We start from the raw sequence: 24,569 nt of genomic DNA, 5'->3' as shown, positions 1-24,569 counted from the left end.
AGAATTAGAACAAGAAATTTCTATTTTATTAACAGTAATTCATATGAATTCCACTACTTGGACCAGTGTTTATTTTCTGTTAATAAAAATCAGTTTTGACAAAATTCTGATTCCATTTTCTTACCACCTGCATCTTTTATCTTCCCTGCTCTACTGCAAGTGGCCAGAGATGCAATAAGTTAGACGGGAACGTGTAAGGGACAACGAGGGAAGGGACAGGGGAAAGGCTCAGTACCAGCCAGCCACTATTGCCACTACTGTAACATCATACAAAATATTTACCAAATCGAGGAATAAAAACTACATGCAGAAGGACAGACAGGCTGCTTGATATCCGGCAAATACCCAACCGGTGCTTGCAAAGGAGGTTTCCACCACAGTCGATGTGCTGTAACACTCAGCCTACAGAAGCCAGGATGACATCTACGGGCGTTTCTTCCTTGCTCCTAACAGTCACCTGCATGGTCACGCCATCTCCTAGTGCAAGCCTGGACCTTACCAGCACATCACAGCCGCCTCTGTATACACCTGGGGACAAAGCAACATTTGAGAGATTACTGTAAGAGAGGCTCAGTGATCGAGTTCTAACCCAGGAGCCAACAACGTGGTGAGTGCGAGACAGATTCAGTCTACGGCCAGTTGCAGAGAGGGGGGAAATGACAGAAAAAAAAAAAAAACCCCAAACCCCAAACCCCCTAAGCTCTTGAGGCCAAGACTGAAGAGAACAGATACTGTCCTAATTAAACAGAGCCAGAAAGTGCTGCTGGAGGGCTGATTTAAATAGGTAGAAACCAGAAAGTGGGTAGCTGAAGCTCACTTCCAGTTTGAGAAGGCAACACATATTATAATTCTGCTGTGAAGGCACAGTCCATTGGCTCAGTGCCCTTGCTGCTGAGGAATAGTCCTACGCTTATACTAGAGGGCTTGGAAGTGGCGCTCCTGGAGGCAATTCAGACTGCAGGACGAGCCATCTCCAGTCCCACTTCAACATCACTACGCAGACAGACCTGGAGTTACCAATTCTGCCTCTGAAATAAATCGGGATCCAAGCCTTCTGTCACGTTCATTGCAGCTTTGTTTTAATAACTGCAACGAAGTTTTGTAGAGCACTTCACTTCCAGGGATTGCACAAAACTGTAAGCCTGGACCACAGTCACCAAACAAGAAGTTGTGGGTACTGCAGGCCAATTCAGGATGTGTCTTTAGTGACAGGAACTTGAAAACAAGATGGTCCTAGGAACCCCCTTCTGAGATAACCTCAGGCAAGGAATTTAGTTAGGTGTCTGCTCTGGAAGTTCTTCATTCAAAAGGATTCACTACCGTTCCCACAGGTAGAATACCTCCATTCCGAGAGATACAGAGCCTAGCCTGAGTACACCCACGACAGCGGGCTCCCAGTTAGCACCAGCTGCATTCAACTCGCTAGTTCACTTCAGCTTTCTACAGAGAAAAAGCTCTCGAAATAAGAGCAGAATCTCCTAACCCATTTCCCTTCATTTAGCAAAAATCTGTGGGGACATGGAAACGTCAAGTTCAATAGCATGAATACTTACCAGCTAAGTAGAGCGTGTGAGAATTTTTGTTCTCTGGCACTTTATCTGATCTCTCACAGGGCTGCATGCCCAAGAACTTGATGATGTTATTGACAGCTTCTGCATTCAGAGATTGAAGAAGAAAATTACCTCCAGGTCAGTGCCAAGCTTTCTGTGAGAACTACTTTGCAATTAAAGAACATTCTCTAAGCACCCATGTGGCTTAGCCATTTCCATTTATTATCTTGGTTGCAGCCCCACCACCCCACCTACCCTACCCTGTCCCTTCTGCTGTCTTAACAGCCTAGGAACGCACCCCTCCCTTCAGCCAGCCTCAAGCAGGAGAGCACTGCCAAACTTCCACTCACTATAATCCCAACATTGCAACACAAAGCCTTGTTGCTGGGACATAATGTCACGTTGGAAGGCACCAAATTCTACTACTACTACACTAAATATACCCCCAGCATGGCAGATTTACCAGGATTACTGTGTGGGTCACCAATAAACGAGGAGAGATCATCTCACCGTCAAGGGTTTTAATCGAACTAAGTGCAAAGGTTTCTTCTTTCTCAAAGTCATCTCCCACTTCTTCCCACGCAGCTGCAAAGTTAGGCTTTAAAACCTTCTGAATATGATCAGACACGGTCACCTCCAAATCTTCCAACTGACAGAAAAGCAAGGGAGATTTTCAGCTGCCAGTTACAGAAATGATCCTACTCTTACAAAGGGAAAGAAAGACAAAGAGAGACAGCAGCATTTTGCCAAGACAACTCTGGCATGCCTGGCTTTAATTTCAGGAGAAGCATATAATAACAGCATCTAAAAAACAGAGAACAAGAATAGTATTTGTGGTGGTCATCTGTAAAGCTTAAAAACATTTACACAAAAACATCTGTGAGACTAAAGGAGAGCAGAAAACAGGGCAATCACTGTGTGAGTCAAAGCCCATTCTAGCCCTTTCTCAGAATCCAGAAGGAGCCTTTACTTCCTCCAAGCCCAAGAGACAGGCACTTTCCCGAGATCTGACTTGTATGTCAGTGACTGATAACATGAACGCAATAAACAGAAGTGCAAACGCTTAGGGTGGAGAGAGATTGGGCCACAGTCCTGAAAACAGACAATGGAAGTTATTCCTTCCTTCCTGTCTGTCCCAACAAATCCTATCTCCACAGGGCACTAAAGCTAAACTAACTTTTGGCAGAAGCAAGGTTTTGGGGAAGGATCTGAAGTCACAAGCTACAGCATTTTGGAAATGGTGTTTCAGGCAGGCCTGCCATTCTCTCCTACTGGCTTCAGATCTGAAAGGAAACTGTCAGCCCAATGGCCACGTGTATTTAGAATTAGTGACAAGGCAAAAAAAATCCCACAAGTCCTGAACTTACCACATATTCATCGTCATAGCCATCTTCTTCTGGCACGCCTGTGTTTGGGTCACAGTCTCGAACAGTGAACTTCATTGTGCAACTGAAAGTACAAGCAACTGGGGAGGAGAGAAAAAGCCTGTGTAGGTTAGTGGTGGTTTCTTCTGCTTGAGCCCTTGCTTCCCAAAAAGAGATCAGAAGGCATGGACATTAGCTTTGCCCCAGATGACACAGACATGGCCGTGGTCAGAGCATTTTTCAACTTCATATAAAACTTCCCCCAGACTTTAAGATGAAGGCCTAAGAAGGATCTCAGAAGAGGAGTATGTCAGGGCCATAGTGTAACAAGCACAGGCCCACTGACTCGCAGAGTGCTGCAGTGAGATCCAGTCAGCATTAGCTACCAGGAGAAACTCTACAAGGGTTTCTGACAAGTGGATTATGATCCAAAACCACAGTTCAGGGAATTCAGACTAGTTCTAATCTTCCCTGGTATTAAAGCAATAACCAAGAAATCCACCCCGCTGATGAGCTGAGTCATGTTAAACCAACTGCAAATCCAACGGAGTTTCTTTTAAGTGTGAATAATAAAAGTAAGAAAGGGAAGTTTTATGCCCAAGAAAATCTCTCATTCCTGCATTTCACAGTTGTTTCTAATTCTCTAAAGAGAGGAAAAATGGCATTAGTCAAATATGTAGAGGCCCAAACTACTAATATTTTTTTTTCTATTTGCACTTTCCTTTTACTGACTCTGTTCGTGAATACTACCAACAAACATCCATGTTTTCAAATGTGCTCCTTTCACTGATTCAAAGTAGTAAATTCAGTTTCCTGTATTACCTGCATGCTCTCCAATCCTCTTTAACATCCCATTTTTAATCATCCAATATCACCGATTATTTAAACAGTGCGTATACTGTTTTGTAAAAAGTGTGTATACTATTTTGCACAAACACAGGTTCTACAGAAAAACCAGCACATGTGACACAGGAGGAAGAAACAGTGCTAGAATCTCAGCATGCACTCGCCAAATCCCACACCCTAAACATTTTATTATGTGTTTTCCAAAAACTTCATTTGAGGGATTTGTCATGCAGAACTACTCCCTCCCAATGGGTACCTGCAGTGGGGTCATCCTGGGGAATCTGGACAAGGGTGTAACACATGCCCGGCTGGTTGTAAGGCAGGCTGGGCGCTGGGATGCAACAGATCACGTCATAAGCGTCTGACGGCTCCATCTGCACAGTGACTCTCTCTAACAGCTGATCATTTAACGTGTTTGTGCAATCAAACTGCAGAAGAATAAATTGAGAAGGACTTGAAGATAGAAGAAACATTTCTAATCAAGAATTTTTCCCCAAATCAGCTATAATACTCCACGGCATACAGCAGACATCCCGCATCTTTGATCAAGCCTGCCGTTCTCACTAAACAGCTTTTCTCTCCAATTTTACTAGAATTCTTTAACAGATGGGATCATAACCCCCTCCTTTTTTGATCGTTGAGGCAAGCAGCACACACTCTCTTAACTCTAGCTCACAACTCCCTTAAAAGAGAAGCGTCCTCTCCAGGGCACAGCAACAACACTGTTTATGCTACACCCAGGCATCATTAACTGCCAACTCCTATTGCACCCTGGCAAAAGCATGTAACTTCTCTTACCTGGAAAACGATGTGCTTTGTGAACACGTGTTTAATACAACGAACAAAATACTCTGTTTCTGCTTCTGTGAGCTGCACTGGTTCCGAAGACTTGAATAACGGACCCAAGCTCTTAAACTCTGGAATGGCTGCCAGTTGTTCTGCACAGAAAGGAAAAGAAGATGACAGACACTTAGTGACAGGCTCGTTCATTGCTCCCGTCTGACCTGTGGCAATCCTCCCAACACTTCAGGCACTGGAGACCCACTGATCTTCTCTCATACCTTGAAATATATCCTGACGTGAAGGAGCAACTTTCTCAGGCTTGCTGGTCACTAGGGCAATCTCTGTGAAGAAAAAAGCAAAGACATCGTGCTGTCAACTACACCATGCAGGAGTTTTAAATGCCGTTATATCTCCACTAAAAATTCCTTGTGTTTCACACGTTCTGCTGCAAACCATTGCCAGCCTGGTTCCTCACACACACACTGAAATATCTTTTCCATGAGGCAATATTGGATTGTAAGGAGAGATGTTTTGAGTAATGATGAAGAAACCACACTTTAGTCCAGAACAGCCAACAAAGAAGCTGGAAGAAAGAGGAGAAGGGAAAAAAAAACCAAAAACCCAAACCTTTTCTTAAACAGTTGCGCAAAGTCAAAATGCAAGAATTGTGCAAGAACATGGAAGAAAGCCAGTAAAGTGACTAAGCGCTTCTGGAATGTACTTTTTTCAAACATCTATGAACTAATAAATTCTGATTTTGTACAAACTCCTCTCTGATACCAAGATGAGCAGAACGAATAATGACATTCTTGCCAACCCACGTTGCTTTGGAAGAAGCACTGTCTTCCTTTATCTGTGAAGATCCGGCAGGCTTGCTTCTGCAAAGCCAGTGACACCGTAACCTGTCTGGCATTCAGCTGAGCCGCCTCCGGTCTTGGCGTGACCCTACTAGGATGGCAGCCAGTTTACAGACGTCAAGTACCATGATGGCAACCTGAATGCTTATAGCCTTGCCTACCGCCTATTTAAATGAAGCCCGAGTGTTACCTGCTTTCTGTTCAAAGATTGGTGCAGTAGCCAGTGGAACTGTTCTCATATCAAAAGGTTTGTCAGAAGGCTCCAGTGTGTATTGGTGCAGGGCTTTCTCCATCCCAGGAACAGAGACGGTCAACCCTGCAAAGCAGAAGCACAGGCAGAAAAATTTAGTTTTAATAGCAGGTACTGTCAGAGGCCTACAGGCACTATGATATAGGGTTCACAAATGAACAGTGCGAATTTTGGATTGCCCACTGCACCAAAAGCAGTAAGGTGCCAGTCTGAAAAAAAAAAACTTACCTGTGTCTCAGTTACCTCCCTCTTGAGATAAAAACAAGGAAGATTATTTAAAGAGCTCTTCTCTGTAGCCTGTTCATTGGTTCAGGCTGCAGAGAAAAACTCTTGTGAGGAATCTAGAGTTCACAGCTAGATAGATACAGTTTGGACTTTGGCTAATAAAAAGCTGGTAAAAGCACTTTCATTTCTCAGTAAACACAAAACACATACACTAAGTACTTCAAGATACTGGACAGAATAAAAAACTGCTCTGAAGATGACACAGAAAGTTGCCATTCCAGAGGGTACTGCAGTCTAAACAGTTCACTCAAGACAAGTCCTCTTGCAATAGTCTTAAATATGTTAAATATTCTGCTTGCATGAAGTTTCAACTACAGACCATAAAACATTTTTATAACCAATCCTAGCAACAAGATGTGTCATCCTCGTTTTGTAATGGAGAAGATGGAGCAAACGTTAAGAAAATTGTCCCAAGTGAAGGAAGAGGCAATGATGAAAAAAGCCCAATCCATACTCGTGCTCCATTTCCTAGACAATCCTTCCAGTATTTTACTAAATCTGCCATTCTCAGTTAGCACAAGTACTTCACAGGAAAACACTAGGGCCAGAAAAAACCCCACAGTTCTGTCCTTTCTAGTTATTCTGTCCCAAGTTACATTACAGAAAACTACTTTTACAGCAACAAAGCCCACTCATAATACAGAATGTGAAATAACAGCTCAGACTTCTTTCCCTTCTATCACTGACCGTTAAAAATATAGGCAGCATTCAGTGCTATCTGTCTCTGTTGGAGGACATTCAAGTAGAACGTTGCTCTGTCCCGAACTTCATCATCACTGTCCATCATGCACCTGTTTTGGGGAACAAGAGGACAGCAGTCAGCCAGCTCAGGACATCATAAGAGCTGAGCTAAAAATGGCACTGACAAGATTGGACTTGATACTGCAATGATGGTCTGAGCTCCCTCAATAGATTTTCAAATTATGCAAAAAAAGCGTTCATACAACACAGTAGTTGAAGTTTAACTTGAAGTTCATAGGCAAGTGTCACATCAGAAAACTAAGATTAAAGGAGATGTGCATGTGAATTGTTAACACCATGCACACTTGCTAGATTATAAAATATACACCTGCATTTTATGGCTAGTAATTCTGATGGGCACCATGTGGTTGCACTGTCTTTTTTTTTTTAATAGCATTCTTTCACCATAGAACAAAAGCAGAAGAAATAGATTACAAAAATAAACATGTTAAAGCTGCTTTCTATTTCAGACTGAAAAAATGGCTGTGTGCTCAAGTATTCACCTAGTTTTTCAATTACAGCAGGCGGTTTATAAAGAGAGATTCTCTCTCCCTCCTGGCAACTTCCCTCCCTCCCCACATTGCTCAAGTCACTTCTTGCAGTTGTAATTCACTTGCACCTACACTAAGCTTGCCTTCTGCCTGAAGCACTTCATAATTTGAATTATTCCTCTCACCACAGAGTCAGACATGGCATAGGCTTACGCTACAGTGCTATACAAAGGAAGAACATGACATTTATGGTACAGATAATTTAAGGAGGCTGAATGATCTTAACAAGAGATACGAACCTGTGAAATGGGAACACCCGAGATCACTACTCAGCCATACACAAACGTTGTCTGAGTAACATGGAAATATATTTTCTTGCTTCAAGGGATGCAAAAAATGTACACATATACTAAAGCACTGTAGATTTAATACCGACTGAGGAACGTTCTCAGACCAGATTACTATTAGATGTTTTCACAACTAATCACATCTTTAATTTGCTTATGTCCAGCAGTGCTATGCTCCCTCCAGCCAGGAAGGAAGGATGGAAGACAGCCATCTCCCAACTCCTCAACTGGTATGTTGTGATAACCCCAGTGCAAGTTCTGACCCGGTCTGACCTTGCTTCTTCTGTGGAGCCAGACCGCCCAGTGTCACCAACAAGCTCAGGACACGCACAGCCATACCCACTCACCTCTGCAAAAGCACCAAGATGCTTGGAAGAAGATTCTCATTCTGGGCACCAAACTTCGCTAGCGCACTTACAGCGGCTAGAGAAGAAAACAGGGAGATGTCAGAGGTGCTCAAGGTATATGCAAACACATTCTCACCGTCAGATTCAAAGCACTGTGTGTACTGTTGTCCTGAAGTTCCAATTTACACAGGTTTTCACTTCCACACCATAAACCTTCTAGTGTTATGGAAAGACTAAACTATTTCTGTCTTTTCAAATGGATATAGTTTCATGTCACGGAATAACAGAACAAGATCAGCTTGACAGCCTTGCAACTCTGTTCGAGAGAACTCTCTATCAGATAAGGTTAGTTCAAGCTCCATGGCTCACTCCAGTTGTTGCCCCTCTGCCATTAGCTGTGGCTCACACCCCCAGCTAAATCTGTTCTTCACACACAGGGGTGACATGCATCCAGTGGTGACCAGGGCCAGACTGCATCCAGTGACTTTGCAAGGAGCTGAAACCCCTCAGCAACCACTTAGAGCTGCCTGTCCAAACTAATCTAATTTCAGCTCAGCATCAGGTTGAAGAAATTCCACGTGTAGAAAGAAGAGAAAGCTCTATAAGGAAGTACAAGCTTTATGGCTTTAGTGGTTAAAAAAGAATCCTTATTTTTACAGCGACAAAGTTTCTAGACAGCGTACGCTCTCTGGGGGATGCTCTTCATGTGCTCCCAGGTCACAATTAGGAAACTGTGACCAAAAGAGCTGTCACCAAAAATCAAATGCAATCTGGACCGTACTGTATTTGTGAGCTCATTTTGCTTCCTCTCTCCCAGCAGTACTTCCTCTTCTAACACGCAGGAGACCGAGCCGATGGTGATACCCCTCCAATGCCAAGTCCCAAGTATGAAAATAGGCTGAACCCTCTACAGGGTTTGTTGTAAAGGCTCTGCAGGAAGGAAGTATCAGTCCGCAACACGCTTCCAAGGAGGAATCCTTATCTTGTGTGGGAGAGAGTTCCATAGAAAGAGATGATCATCTATAGCAGACAATTACCTTAAACAGGGAACTAGCAGCGTCCCCTCCTCATGTACTACGTCTCGACTTCTAGGAGACATTCAAAGAAGGGACTAGAAGCTAATATATTGCTTATGTTCTGTGAAGCAGGAGGACCAAGTGCTGATGCTAAGATGGTATGAGGAGTTTAAACACACTGCAGGATAAAAATCACCTTCACAGCTGATGCATAGAAGAGCTAGCTCTTCACAGCGCCTGTGGAGCAACCATTGCCTCCCACCCCCGAACCCAGTTTCAGCCCCGAGATTTCTAGCAGAGGTCAGACATGAAACCGTCAAGCATGTGAGCTGAACTTACCAGCCCTCACAGCCTCGTTCTCCAGCACCACCCTGTTGAATATGAAGCGGATGTACTTGGACGGGGATGGAGTCCTCGGCCCCTCTTTCCCCAGCAGGTGCAGGATCTTTGTGGCTAGGACGGTATGTTCGCAGTCTTCAATGAACTCGCAGAGGTGAGCCAAGCCCGATTCCTTACTCTCAGGATTCTCCTCAATGATGCTGATTATACAGTCCACAATGGCTCGCTTGTACTCAAAGCCACCCTAGGAAAGGAAAATCAAGGACGCTGACCCAGCAGGCAGAGCTCAGACCACAGTGCTGCTCGGTTCCCCTCACGCTTCAATTACTTCTTTCCATTGAGAAAAACAAGCATTTGTACATAAAAAGAAAAGAGAAGGCGTGCTGGATGACCTAACAGGGTCTTCCCCGTCCCCTCTGACCCACAAAGGCACACGATCTGAACATCTCTTCAGATCAGTTTTTGATGTACCAGCTCTAATTCGTAAGCACATTTCAAGCAGGTCTGACCCACGAGATAAACAAGGTCTTGGTAATCAGTCAGGCCCCATCATTGCTGCGTACCCACTGACATAAGACAGAAGAGACCCTTCATACTATCTATCAGAGCTACCTGTCAATAACTACACAGAGAAAGTTTCACACATACATCATCCCTGAGCATATTGGAGAGGAAGGTCATCATGACGCTGTGTTTCCGAGGGTATTTCTGACACAAAGCACTGATAGCCTGTACTACCACTACCTGCAAAACAACAGAGAAGGACGTTAGTCATGTGCATTTATTTTTCTATGAAAAACACAGGCTTCTCACTATCTCAAGTTGTCACCTTGATAGATTAAATTCATGTACAAGAAGGATAAGAATCAGGTGGTGGACTGTCAGCATAACCTGTGCTAGGGTGCTGCAAGACCTGGCTCTGCTAGAGGGACTGTATTTAGGACAGACTACATTAGTTCAACGGCCTCCCCTCCCTCCTCCTGCCCAGTGATGATCCTGACCGAATTCTAACTTAACTAGTTACATTCTGTCATTAAAACTCTTTGCAATTTTAAACTTGCCTAATACTTACTTCCTTTTCTCATAAAAAACAAGAACTTAAGACCACTGTACACTAGCGGACATTGACTTTGTAGAGACATGCTATGCTCCTCAAGGCAACTCCATGGTGTAAAAGGAACGGGTACAAGTGAACTACCATCCTTAACCAAGTTATTACCTGAGGTCATAGTGACTAAACTTGACAAATTAGGTAGAAACAGTTCACACCGTTTCCTAACTAGCTATCAGACTGAAGTGATATAGACTCAATCAAAACAGTTAAAATCCCTCTTCCTCTCCAAAGAGGCAAGCAGAAGGCAGTACAAGGTTTTGCAGGATACCATACAGGAGCCAGGAATCCACCAAGTGACATTTATCCTTTCTTGGAGTGGTGGGAGGAAATGACACAGTATATTTAAGTTGGAAAGCAGAGGACTACACCTTCTAAATTTCAAGCTGGCTTTGCTCTATCAGACTAAGTCACTGAAGGATTAACAAATGGGAAAAGCTTCATAAAAACAAGAATGGGAGAAAAACCTGCAGCTGGAAAGAGCAGAGGCCTCCAATGCCACACCTTAAACTCATCTGATATTTCTGACACGAAGGAAGAGATCTGTTTCATGAGCCTGTCTACACTGCTCTCACTGCCTGTCTTCAGCAGGGTGGTGATGGCGAGGGTAGCGATACTGCGGTTGGAGTCAGTGATGAGGTTTTCCAGGTCCAGGTTGCAGGCAGTGACTGCAGACGGATGCTTCATGGCCACCTGTAAAGGAAGCGAGTCCAAAATTATATGGGGGCAATAACATCCTACAATTCAAAGCTTTTGATGGGGCAATGATTAAAGCCTCCCCCCCCACCCCAAGTACTGCTCTGTTCTGTAAGGATTGCAACTAAGCCTACATCATATGACTGCTCGCAGGATGCAATCAAAGCTCAGGTTCTTTTGTTTCAGTATTTCAAATGAACGCCTCTAACTCTAAGTTACAGTTCATGGGTTTGACAGTCACAAACTGCTTCTGTTGCGGCGTGCAGCTTTGAAATCAGAATGTTATTTCCTTCACACACATCCTATTCACAGTTTTCACAGTATTAAATATCTGGGACTCTGCTTCCTTACAGCTGAAAGCTCACAAGTTATCCAACTACAGCTTGTTATAGCCCTGTGGTCCAGAAACGAGCAAACAAAGCTTGAGTGCAGAAAAGATTTCGGTCACACCACGAGGTTTGGCATGGAAAAACCAATTCTCCAGCACGGAGTATTTCCAAATACAGTAATCACAAGAGCAGTCGCTCTACTTTAGGTAACACACCATTAGGCACTGAAGTCTGGCTTCCTCTGATGCTCAGAGATTTATGCTTGTTTAGAAGGTTTTGGAAGTACTCACTTTATTAAGGGTCCGTACAGCTGCGTATCTCAAGACAGGTTTGGGAGAACTACAGAAAAGCTGCAGCACTGAAAATAAACAAAAAAATAATCAAGAGAAGTAACTCGCAACAAAGTGAGTAGAGACGGTTTAACAAAAATGGCTCCCAGTACTGCAACTCTAGGCACCTGTAACGTCTGTGGAGCAGAAGGTGAGAGCCCTCACGACCACACCAGATGAGGAAAGGGAAATTGCCTTGTGCCAGCACTTTGGTATCGAGAGGTGCAAATAGTTTAGTCAGAATTCACCACAGCAGGAAACCAGATATGGTCTCTTTCAAAGAAAGGGAATACAGAGGAAAGTCTAATGTATCCACATTCAACTATGCGCTGCTAAATATTCATGCAGCTCTATGCATAATTTATCACTAGCTTCACAAGCAAGTTAAAAATAGCCTCCTGTTTTTCATCTTATATCAACAATACGTGATTTGCATAGTCACCTGTGGCACATCTGTGCTATCAAGTTCTCCTCTACCTTCCCTCCCACCCCACCTTCCTGCAGCTGGAAAAAGGCAAGTATCACCCTGTGCCACCTCTAGGGCCCATTCTCTAAAGCTCTGGATGAAATGGGGAAACAGGATCAATGTGCTTGGGATCCAAAAAGGAATCCAGAAGTCCCCTGAGCTGGGGACAACCAGAAAATTCAGGTTTTGAGTCCAGTATTTTAGTTATGCTGTACTGTCTCTGACATGCTCTATCACCCTTTCTTTCAGCTCCATCAGTGGTACAAAGGACTCTCTGACCAACCTGAAACAGCCGGCGCCAGCTCCCTGGCTGTGCAGTTTGGGAGATGGATGATTGCAGAAGCAGCTTCGTAAATAACCATTTCATGCTTGTTCCGCAGACAGCTCTCAATGAAGTCAAACAGTGGACTTTCATGGCTACAAACAGAAGACATTTCACAGTGTGATGCTGAATTATGTACAAACCGCTAATACCGCATTTCTGAGAACTTGACAGAAAGCACAGCTAATGCACTGGCTTTCATGTTTCCTACGCTGCCATACTGCTCAACTTACACTTGAGCTCTAAACTTTCTATTTGCTGTTATTCCATTCATCTTTACATTATCTTCTTCAAGCTAGAAATGCTGCACTCTAGAAATAAATACTTTACTATTAATCATGTATCACATACCACTAACAAAATTTCCACTGATAAGAGAATTTCATCAGGAGGCGAGTTTCTCAGATAACTACACCCTCCTCTGCTAGTATGAGAGATCAGAATAGGAGAGATCCTTTTGTTTATATCCCCACCATATAGGTAGATCCTTATTGCATTTGAAATGCATCTAAGTAGACAAAGTATAAAACCTCTCCAGAGGTTATTCTGCAGTTTTAATCCTACTCTCAGCTAAGTTTTGGTGGTGTGGTGCCAAAACAAAAATCCAAACCCCACCACACAACTTCCACACATACCACCACTCAGTTCAGTCTAGCATTCTGCTTCTACCCGCATTTTATTTTTAACACTACGGTTCTGTCTGTGTGTAGATTTCCACAAACTTTAAAAAATGCCAATTTCCTAGCTACCGTTTACCTCAAACTATAATTGGTTTTCGTAATTCACATGCTGCCTCTTACTTACCCCTCTTCAGATTCCTTCAAGAGTTTGCTTGCAATTCGGATCAGCATGCAGTATGCAAACTGGGATTTCAGTCCAGATTTAGTGAACTTATTCAGCATCTTGGAAACGGCAAGGCGATCATTTTTTCTAAGGTGATAGAGCAGCCCCAAAGCATGATACTAGGAAATCAGAAACAGAGATGTGCAGGTATTGAATACACACTGCAGGTGGAAAAGCCAGACTGTAAGACATAAAAGAGGGCTAATAAATGTCGTTTCCTAGCAGAAATACCTTCTAACCTCAAATGATCTGAGTTTCCTGACAAGTTACAAAGATCTGCAGTATTTCCTTCCCCTTCCTGTCCACCATAAGACAGCCTCAACGTATTTCTAAAGATCAAAAGAGCCATGAAGTTAGCTTACTCCCTTTTCTCCCCATTAAATGTCAGAACTTCACAGGCTTCAGCTTACTAAATTATACCACACAGTAACACTTGCATTTCTGGTACACTCAACATCCAGGATATCCCAAGGCCTTTAAATGACGGCTGACCTTACAAAAATCCTCGAGGCATTTATGGTTAAAATACAAAGGAACATTTCTAGTTGCTTGCCAAGTTGTTTTGGGTTTTTTTGCCATAAGACTGATTCACAGAAAGGCTTAATGAAGCTGCTAACTGGGCAAGAACAAAGCTGATTTTACAGACTTGTTTCGGATCGGTAGTCTGTAACACTGACTGAACATACAGAACGCTTTCATTTCCACAGCTGTTTGGAATATTTGTGCAAAGATTTTGCTAATATGGATATCTTACTGATATTTGGGCTAATCTCTGTGGTCCTGTAGCAACTGGCAAGTTTTCTGAAGGCCAAGACAAGAGATGCTGGTGTTCTGGGAGGCAGTGAGATAATTTCTTAAGCTTTTTGAAAACTCAGATTCAAAGCCCTTCTGCAACAACTACTGTGAAACAGTCAGCGGCATCCCAGCTATCAGAAGCATTATTAATAATATAATAATTATTAATAGTTTCTGATAGACGGCTCCCGAAGTACGGAGGTGACGGCAATGCTGAGTACAAATACCAGATTAGTTCCACGACCAGCAATTCTATCGTATCATAAGCCAGTGTTACAAAGTACAACAACATGATAACTCTGGCCCAGTTCCCACGGGTGATAAACAGCACAACAGGGAGCACATACTGCAAGTAAGGTATCACATAACGCACCTTTAAGAATAAGTGCACCAACTTTGAGAGCAAATACATCAACATTGTGACCAGCAACTATTGAACTAATATAACGTAAGTTTATAACAAATTTGTTCTAACACATTCCAGTCAGATTTGTCGTTATCTCAACCCGTCGAGCCCCACGTTGGGCGCCAAAAAGGACTGTCGTGGTTTAACCCCAGCCGGCAGCTAAGCACCGCGCAGCCGCTCGCTCACTGCCCCCCCACCCCTGGGATGGGGGAAGAGAATCAGGAAAAAAAAAAACCTCGTGAGTTGAGATAAAGACAGTTTAATAGGACAGAAAGGAATGAAAAACAATGATAATGATAATAATAATATGACAATAATAATACTAAAAGGATTAGACTATACAAAGCAAGTGGTGCACAATGCAATTGTTCACCACTCGTTGACCGATGCCCAGTTAGTTCCCGAGCCGCGATCCCCCCTCCCAGCCAGCTCCCCCAGTTTATATACTGGGCATGATGTCATATGGTATGGAATATCCCTTTGGCCAGTTTGGGTCAGCTGTCCTGGCGGTGTCCCCTCCCAGCTTCTTGTGCCCCTCCAGCCTTCTTGCTGGCTCGGCATGAGAAGCTGCAAAATCCTTGACTGAGTATAAACACTACTTAGCAACAACTGAAAACATCAGTGTGTTATCAACAGTATTCTCCTACTAAATCCAAAACACAGCACTGTACTAGCTACTAGGAAGAAAATTAACTCTGTCCTAGCCGAAACCAGGACAGTTAGCAGGGCAGAGGACTGCACTAAAGAGCCAGCTCTTAATTAAGAATCTTGTGCTGGGATCACGGAGAAACTCGTGATTTTTTGAAACAGTCGAGTCGCTTCCCTCAAGTCACAATTCTTGTTTTTAAAAAAATAAGGGAAAAAGGAAAACCAGTTACTTTTTCTAAGGTTATCTTAAGAACTCACAGAATACCATTAAAACCCTGTAGTGTGTTTAGAGCTTCCTGGGGCAACCACCTTCAAACATACCTGCACCATGATGTTGTCACTAGAAGCTGCTTCTTGAGCTTCGTTGATCCACCGTTTGACTACATCATAACTGATCTTCATCATATGCTGGAAGAAGCCACAAATTGAGACTGCAGACAAACTAACATTAGAAGCACAGTGAAGTACCATGAGCCTTGTTTTCAGTTTTTAAGTTTAAAGACTTTGAGACAATCTAGGGCTTTGCTGCATACTACAGGTAACAAAGAATGACTCCCAAATACATAGTTTGTATGGATGCACTTGTTTCAATCAAGAGAAAAGTAACGTGGAGAGTTTTTATGTTCAAACAGGACAGAAGACAATACTAGGACAATTCACCTGCCTATGGTTAGTCCAGCAGGAAGACTTCAATTGTCAGTATTAATACAGCTTTGTTTGCACCCTCAGGGTCCTAACACAGGCTCTACTCCACCTCATCAGCTGGACCTCTTACCTCCTGCTCTGCCTTCTTGATTTAACCAATGCAGCCAGTCTCTTTATCCTGTGCACCTATAAACCACTGTTTTTCCTTACGTCTCAGTCTCAGACTACCATGCTTTCACTTGTATTCTCCACTTTAATAAAAATATTAACCTAATGAGATCTTTTCCAGCCTTTTCTCCTAAACAAGGGAGAGAAAAAACAGTGAACTTCTTCATCTTGCCCTCCTACTGCATATTAGCAAAACTAAGCTTGAATTGCAGTCCTATCAGGGCAGCAATTTCATGGATTTGTTTTTTGCAGAGCACAAAGCGGACTGCTTTTATTGCCTGTTACAGAATTCACACGCTCTTTCGCAGTCATCAATGTTAGTTCTTCCACAGCACAGAACAGGTTGTTTCTACTTACTCTCACCAAACTGATAAGCACTTTCACGGTCACCAGTGTGCTTGACTTTTCAAAACAGACAAGGCGCCTCCACAGAGAAATGAATGTTCTACACTAACTGCATAGAGATGACTGAGCACTTTGCGCTTAACGTTATTACAACTGATGTACTCTAAAAAGAACGTTAAGGAAGGAGTTTGAGAAGACAGAGTCTGCTTGAGACAAAGGAAACTCCATTGCTATTATTTTCTGGTTATTTTCCAGTGAGGAGATGAAGAGTCATCTCAAAGGAAAAGGAGATGAAGAAAGAACAAAACAAAGGCCAGGCAGAGCTACAAATGCAGCAGACTAGCCTTCCCAGCCACAACACAATGCACAGATTTACAATAATCTACTGCTTTACTTACTAAGGAAGACACCAGTGCAGAACTAGACACACTGGGGACTTTGTCCACAATGGCTTGCTTCATGTATCTCTCAATGGCTTGTAACATTGTACCCTATGAAAGGGAAAAAGAAAAGTGTTGATACTTTGGAGGCAGAGCATAAAAGCAGTATAAAGCAAAAATACATGCACAGCATATTCAAAAGGCCCTCAGAAAAAATCCTGAACTAATTCTGAAAACACATAGTTCTGGAAGGGAGACAGGAGCATCAGCTGCCCAGTCCTGAAGGTTCAGTGACATGATCAAAGCCTACAGCAAAGCAATCTCAGATCAGAAACCAGAGCTCCAAAGCTCCTGCCTTCTAACTCCATGTTTACAGTGCTACAGGAACTCCACAGAGCTCCTCACATCTGCAGAGGGCTTCAGAGCAGTCCTCCCTAAAGCAGCACTTCCATTACCACTATAAGAATACACCCTGCAAGACAGTAGTTTTTCTATTTTAAATACACTCATCATCTCTCCCACAACAGTGACGTGATTTGTACCTACATCAGTGATCCTGCAGAGTGCTCTGATGGCCGGGCCTCGGTATACATCCTCCTTCCCTGTCATGTCTTTGGTCAAACTAAAATAATCAAAGACACCCTGTTAACATTGCTTTAATATCTCCATGTCTTGGTCCTTTTGTGACATTCACCTCATCTCATTTAGCTGTTCTCCCAGCTGTTACCACATAACTGCTAAGCTCTAGTATTGGCTAGAAACAATTCTTAATAATTAGCTATCTGAAAATTATTAACATCAGATTCTGGAAATACAGACCATTACAAAATGCATAGTCGATAATATTACTTTACCATAGGCCTGATTTATTTAGCTCAGCCCTTCTCCTTCTTTGTGTTGTTATTCTTTCTACCATGTGAAATTTTGGTTTAGATAATAGCAAAGTTTAGTTTGCTGAACAGCTTTAAAAAAAAACCAAACAACTATCGCTTAGCACATGCCACAGATCTAATTTTTGCTCTCGCAACAACTGTAACGTCTATTCTGTAGTCAAAAAAATCGATAGTTCAGTTGGCGGACTGAACTGAGCTTTTCTCTGCTTTTCCCTGACTGCTCTGACAACGAAGTCAAACAGAAGTCACAGCCCAAGTTTTCACAAAACCATCAAGCGTTTATAATTTAAAAAAAAAACAACAACCAACAAGAAAACAAAGTAGCAACCAATTGATAAACTGTAAGCAAGCCTCTGGCTTTTTTAGAAAAGCGTAACACCACAGCAGGAAAAAAATCAATATTTCATATGGTGACACATACTCTGTATCATGGAACAATTTGTTTTTCCTTGCTGTATCCTTTATAAAGCATAATTACAGAAAACCATAGCAGCTAAACCAAACACGTTAAGATGCAACTACTTGCTTCAGAGCTCTGATACTGTTTTCTGAAGGTTCTACTACCTGCTTGTGACAATGATGACGTCCTCAGAAATATTGGCCATCTCTTTGATAGTAAGGTAACACATTCTTCTAAGGGTTTGCTGTGAAAGTGTATTGCAGAAAACCATTAAACCCAATGGCAATTAAGAATCAACACTTCCTAGAAGTTTTAAAAGTTAAATAAACTTAAAAGTTAAATATTTAACTTTAAAAGTTAAATAAACTTTTAAATAGAATCATAGAATCATTTAGGTTGGAAAAGACCCTTAAGTTAATTGAGTCCAGCTGTTAATCTAACACTGCCAAGTCCACCACTAAACCATGTCCCCAAGCACCGCATCTACATGTCTTTTAAATCCCTCCAGGGATGGTGACTCAACCACTTCCCTGGGCAGCCTGTTCCAATGCTTGACAACCCTTTCAGTGAAGAAATTTTTCCTAATATCCAATTTAAACCTTCCCTGGCGCAACTTGAGGTCGTTTCCTCTCATCCTATCACTTGTTACTTGGGAGAAGAGATCAACACCCACCTCACTACAACCTCCTTTTAGGTAGTTGTAGAGAGCAAGAAGGTCTCCCCTCAGCCTCCTTTTCTCCAGGCTAAACAACCCCAGTTCCTCAGCCACTCCTTACAGGACTTGTTCTCCAGACCCTTCACCAGCTTCACTGCTCTTTTCTGGATGCGCTGCAGCACCTCAATCTCTTTCTTGTAGTGAGGTGCCAAAAACAGAACACAGGATTCGAGGTGCGGCCTCACCAGGGCCGAGTACAGGGGGACAATCACTTCCCTGGTCCTGCTGGCCACGCTATTTCTGATACAAGCCAGGATGCTATTGGCCACCTTGACCACCTGGGCACACTGCCGGCTCGTATTCAGCTGGCTGTAGACCAACACCCCCAGGTCCTTTCTGCCAGGCAGCTTTCCAGCCACTCTTCCCCAAGCCTGTAGCGTTGCATGGGGTTGTTGTGACCCAAGTGCAGGACCCGGCGCTTAGCCTTGTTGAGCCTCATGCAGTTGGCCTCGGCCCATCGATCCAGCCCAGCCAGATCCCTCTGTAGAGCCTTCCCACCCTCAAGCAGATCAACACTGCCGCCCAACTTGGCGTCACCTGCAAACTTACTGAGGGTGCACTTGATCCCCTCATCCAGATAGGCAAGAGAACACCCTCCAAAGAGAACACCCTCCAAAGAGAACACCCTCCAAAGAGAACACCCTCCAAAGAGAACACCCTCCAAAGAGAACACCCTCCAAAGAGAACACCCTCTTCCCCAGTTCTCTACAAAGTTATAAGCACATAAGTAAAACCATGTTTGATAACTGGATAACAGCCTTACTCCCTGTTATCAAACAAACCAGGAGAAGAATAAGAGATATATATCTTGTAAAATGATACGACTAGAAAAAAAATTTCCATGTTAATTATGAAGTGATATCACGTCTGTATGCAGAAGCCTCACATTTATCAGTTGAAAGCTTTAAAAACAACTTCCTCTGATCTATCTGTTATTGTAAAACAGAAATACGCAAAGAGCACTGACACTAATTCTTTGAAAGCAAATGACACATTTACATTTAAAAAAACCCTACTTTCTAAAACGTGGATACGAGAAAGGTCTCAACCACTCTGTACTTCCAAAATTTTCATTCCATCTTTAAAGTTACATGTGCAACTTTCCTCACCCAAATCCCCAAAAACCTAAAGTGCCACTTCATTTTTAACACAAATTAATGAGACTCATCACATGAAGCATACTCCTCCGAGTTCTTACACTCTCTGCAAAAGAGATCAGAGAAAGACTTTACACCAGGCAAAGTCCAGTTCAATCCAGCATTTTTAGGATGTTCTCATCCCTTGACTCCATGCTGATTCATGAACAGAGCAAGTTGTTCTAGGGAATAGCAGTATTTGATCTACAGGCAAGTTTTAAATTCTGAGTTAAGCAGATGGGGATTATTTGCAAGTGTAAGAAACAGTCATAAAGTTATACTGGTTTGTATATTAAGGCTTTCTGTCATTATTCACATTCTTTACAACAGTAAGTCAACTCAGAAAAAAAATGCCACCACCAAAAACAACCTGTAGAAGTAACCGTATGTTATTATTCAGTCTTTTGTTTCCAAACCATGAATTGCCTTCAGCAAGTACTTTGCGTGCAGAGCTTGTTCTCTGAAGTACTTGCCTCACCCTCCTCCCACATCCCAATATCCAACTGTCTTGTAACTACTGCAAATCCAGACAAAACCAGGGAGGCAGCAAGCGGTAAACACTAGGTACTTACATCATTAGATTGAAATAATCTGGTCATTGCAAAAAAAGCTTCTGTGGCTTCAGTGGTTCCAAAGTGTTCACCCTGAAAACAGCATAAAAGCAGCGAGAGAAAAAACACTGTCATTATCTAGCCGCCTCCACCTTTCAGCCCCCACTTACAATACCTACGCACACACGAAGAATCTTTTCTTTGAAGACCTTCTCGTGTGAGAAACAGTCTCTCCACTATTATCTACTTGGTTTCAATATAAATGCCATCCACAGTGGTACAGCGATGGAACAGTTTGTCAAGTAGCCTGTGTTCCCTCTTTTGACATCAGTGTGTCAGCAGTTGTTTTTGTGTTGTGCTTGTAAACCAGAAGGATCCCCCGCTTAAAAGGGATCTACTTAAAGATGACTGGTGCCGATTAAGACTGAACAGCATAGGTCCCTCTTAACTGATCGTAACTCTATGTTAAATACTGCCTGACATGCAGGAAACCTGACCTATGTGGATACCTAAAGAAAATCTCCTTCCTTATCACGCTTCCAATTTCTCCCCAAACAAAAAAGACACCTTCCACTTCATCATTTCCTGGCCTATGTTCTTACCTCACCTCAGTTATTCCTACTTTAGCTGGGCAAACACAAGCGGCTCTTTAATTGCACAGTGCTGCAGTGATCACAGACCAACCAGCAGCTCTCACTTGGCACGCAGAAAAAGGTCTTAAAAGCTTCAGTGACACACACCTGTCCTGGTTTCGGCTGGGACAGAGTTAACTTTCTTCTTAGTAGCTGGTACAGTGCTGTGTTTTGGATTTAGTGTGAGAATGATGTTGATAACACGCTGATGTTTTAGTTGTTGCTAAGTAGCGCTTATCTTCAGCCAAGGACTTTTCAGTGTCCCATGCTCTGCCAGCAAGCAGGTGTGCAAGGAGCTGGGAGGGAGCAGAGCCGGGGCAGCTGACTTGAACTAGCCAAAGGGATATTCCGTACCATGGAACGTCATGCCCAGTATATAAACTGGGGGGAGTTGGCCGGGCGGCGCGGATCGTGGCTCGGGAACTAACTGAGCATCGGTTAGTGGGTGGTGAGCAATTGCATTGTGCATCACTGGTGGGGTTTTTTTGTTTGTTTGTTTGTTTTTTTCCCTTCCTCCCCCTCCTTTTTTGTTATATTCCTTTTCATTATTATTATTATTATATTTCATTATTACTATTGTTAGTATTATATTTTACTTTAGTTATTAAACTGTTCTTATCTCAACCCACGAGTTTTACTTTTTTTTTTCCCTTCTTTCCTCCTCCTCACCCCACTGGGAGGGGGAAGGGGGAAGCGGCTGCGTGGTGCTTAGTTGCTGGCTGGGGTTAAACCACGACAACACCTCACTCACCTTAGCGGCAAAGTCAGAGAGGAGAACATAACACTACAGCATAAACACTCCATTTCTGATCTCCTTAAAAGCTACCTTCCAAATCTGTCAGGAAGAGGTATAAAACTTCTTTCACAATGAAAGCTATCAGAAATTAGCCTCAGGAATATTCATTCTGGCTAGGAAGAAATGATAACAGTTACCTGGTTCAGCAAGTAAAGGATCTTGGTAAGGATGTGCAGGCATCTTCGTGGATTTATAGGGGTCTCATTAAAGATACGTGCCTACAAACACAGCATAAATACTGTATTATAGTGTAACCCAACAATAATAATTTCTCTTTCACCATAAAAAGTAAAGCAATTTGTTTTCAACCAAGTAGCTTATAACTTTTTTCATTCTAAAAATATGTCCCAACGAGCATATTCCTGTCATTCAGCTCATGCATGTTTAGTTTGCTGGATGGGCAGTGGTGTGAACAAAGGACAACGACTCAGTTTACCATCTGGAACTAGCAAAAATACTTTAAAATAAAAGCATAACAACTTAATTCTTTCCATAACATCTGTAGCCCAAACACTACTTAGCACTAGTCTGTAGGAACACAAAATTGAAATTATTAAGTTCCTAGTTATAGCTCTTTGCACCCACCAAAATTCCCCATCGTTTAACCACATGTTCACCTCACCACTTGCAATCATTCTTGGAGTACACAAAGAGAAGCAGGAAAACCCATTACACAGTACGTTGAACAGGCGTAGGAAAACAGGGAGGTCACGTCTTCAGAAAGAGCACCCTGATATCCCGCATGTCCACATGGAAGGCAGAAGCCATGTGTAATCTAATTACCATACATAAACCCCTTATAGAGTAACTTCACGTGCACTTAATTTACATACCCTGCCATTTTAAATTAACTATATGAATTTAGCCATTCACATTTCCCGAGAGTTGCACTATAAAACTTCCTTAAGCTGCTAACACTTCCTGAAGGGGGGGAGAAAGAGTTAAACAGTATTACACTATGATTATTCATACCTCCTGAAGCACAGCACTCTTCTCCAAATGCTGGAAAGGATTAGAGCCACTACCTGAGGAACAAAATGACCTCTCAGTTAAGGAAATGCATTCTTCACAAAAACCAACAGAACTGAACATGCAGGAACAGCCCCTAAACTTTACAAAAACACGTCAATGCTACAGTGACATTCCTCTTGGACTAACTGATGTTCTCCATCAACAGCTTTGAATCTACTTTCTTAAGCTGTATATTCAGAGTTACAGAAAAAAAAAAGGGGGGGGCACTTTCAACATAGCTGGAAGGTAAGGGAGAGGTGTTTACTAGTAAATTTGCCTTAATACTTCCTTTACATAAAACCATTTACTCTTTTTTTTTTTTTCCCCTAGTCCCCTGGTTTTATTCCTTTGGGCACAGAAAGCACTGAACACATCAGGACAGAGCTGCTGATCAGGATCTGAAATAGGAATATATCGATCAATGCACCACTAAAATGGGCTACTCGGCAAACTCCAAATACAGTCTGGCCGCTGCACATCACAAAATCATTAACACTAGACTATCTCCATACTGTAACTCCTCAGCCTTTGAACAGCCCAGATCCAGCCGTTGAGAGTAATTAATTTCTTGGAGATGACACTTCTCTGTCAGCAGCATACGGAGCAGACCAGCCTTCTAATCCACATTCACAGTGAAACCACCTCTCAGAGCCACGTGTTATGGACACGTAAATCCCTTCAAACCCTCACTACTGCTTCGGACCCTTTTCCTCCAGCAGTAATTTTTCATTTTCAGTTAATTTATTCTTCAGCTCTCACATGCTAAGCAGAAGGAAACCGAGAATGAAACGAAACTCAACCCAGCTGGGCACATCTTGTGGATCAGAAGACCTCCGAGCAGCAGCAACAGAAAATTCAAGATGGCATCAGTTACTACAGGCAACCTGAACTTAACTTCCAGGCGACTTTGTGGAGCGAAAACGTGCAGGTGATGGCTTCACTCACCACATCTATGCCTAATGCGATGGTTTTTTTCCCGCCCGCCGGGTACCTGAAACACAACCGCTCCTGACACAGTCCAAACCACAAGGTCTGCGTGTGGGGACGGCTGCTGCCCCGCTACCGGGCAAAGGAGCGGATCCCGATCAAGTCCTGCAAGCACCGCTCGTCCTCACCACGGCGGGGGCGGGAAGAGACCACCAGCTGCAGCCCGCCGAGTTGCAGGGAACCCGTTCCCTCCGAGCGTGGCCTCAAGGGGCCCGCGGCAGTCCCTACAGCCCGCGGACCATCCTGAAGGGCCGGGGGGGTCTCCGAGGGAGGCCGGGGCACCGGAAAGCAGGTGAGGCCTCCTTCCTCAGCGCCGTTACCCTCCTCACCTCAGCGGCCGTTACTCCTTCCCTCACCTCAGCGGCCGTTACTCCTTCCCTCACCTCAGCGGCCGCTACAGGCCGCGGCAGGCGCTGGGCGCCTAACGATCGCTCCCCTCAGGGCCATGCCGCCATGCCCGCCCCTGAGCCCGCCCCTCAGCTCTCTCTGCACCGCCGCCAGCCCCGTACCGGACTCCTCGTCCTTCTTGTCAAACTTCTTAATCATGTCGCCGCCGGTCGCCCCCCTCCCTTCGAGTGACACCGTCGCGGGAGCTCCCGCCGGAAGGCCCGCCTCCCCACCTCAACCTCTGCCATCTGACTGGACCGCGGCGCTGTCACTCAACCCCCTACGCGCTTAGGGCTGCTGGGCGCCTTCCGTCTCTCCAAGCCACGCCCCCTCTTCCGCTGCTGAGGGGGCGGGGCTGAGCC

At 43.6% G+C, this 24,569-nt stretch overlaps 1 protein-coding gene across 1 annotated transcript; it reads right to left on the bottom strand.

Moving 5' to 3' along the window:
- Positions 1 to 4: 4 nt before the first annotated feature.
- On the bottom strand, positions 5 to 24,366 carry COPG2 (COPI coat complex subunit gamma 2). The gene is made up of 24 exons (XM_050913462.1): positions 24,330 to 24,366; positions 22,795 to 22,847; positions 21,960 to 22,040; positions 20,416 to 20,487; positions 18,157 to 18,236; positions 17,246 to 17,321; positions 16,718 to 16,810; positions 15,483 to 15,569; positions 13,274 to 13,431; positions 12,431 to 12,564; positions 11,643 to 11,710; positions 10,832 to 11,020; positions 9,865 to 9,960; positions 9,217 to 9,460; positions 7,862 to 7,937; positions 6,623 to 6,726; positions 5,591 to 5,716; positions 4,822 to 4,884; positions 4,559 to 4,698; positions 4,017 to 4,188; positions 2,918 to 3,015; positions 2,061 to 2,199; positions 1,554 to 1,652; positions 5 to 528 (listed from the first exon to the last, which is right to left on the bottom strand). The coding sequence occupies exons 1-24, from the start codon at positions 24,364 to 24,366 to the stop codon at positions 398 to 400; spliced, it is 2,616 nt and encodes an 871-aa protein (XP_050769419.1). The 3' UTR covers positions 5 to 397.
- Positions 24,367 to 24,569: the final 203 nt, after the last annotated feature.

Source organism: Gymnogyps californianus, chromosome 1 (genome assembly GCF_018139145.2).
Source record: "Gymnogyps californianus isolate 813 chromosome 1, ASM1813914v2, whole genome shotgun sequence".
NCBI lineage: Eukaryota > Metazoa > Chordata > Aves > Accipitriformes > Cathartidae > Gymnogyps > Gymnogyps californianus.
The sequence above is the reverse complement of the archived record's forward strand: the minus strand, read 5'-3'. Positions and strand labels throughout refer to the sequence as shown.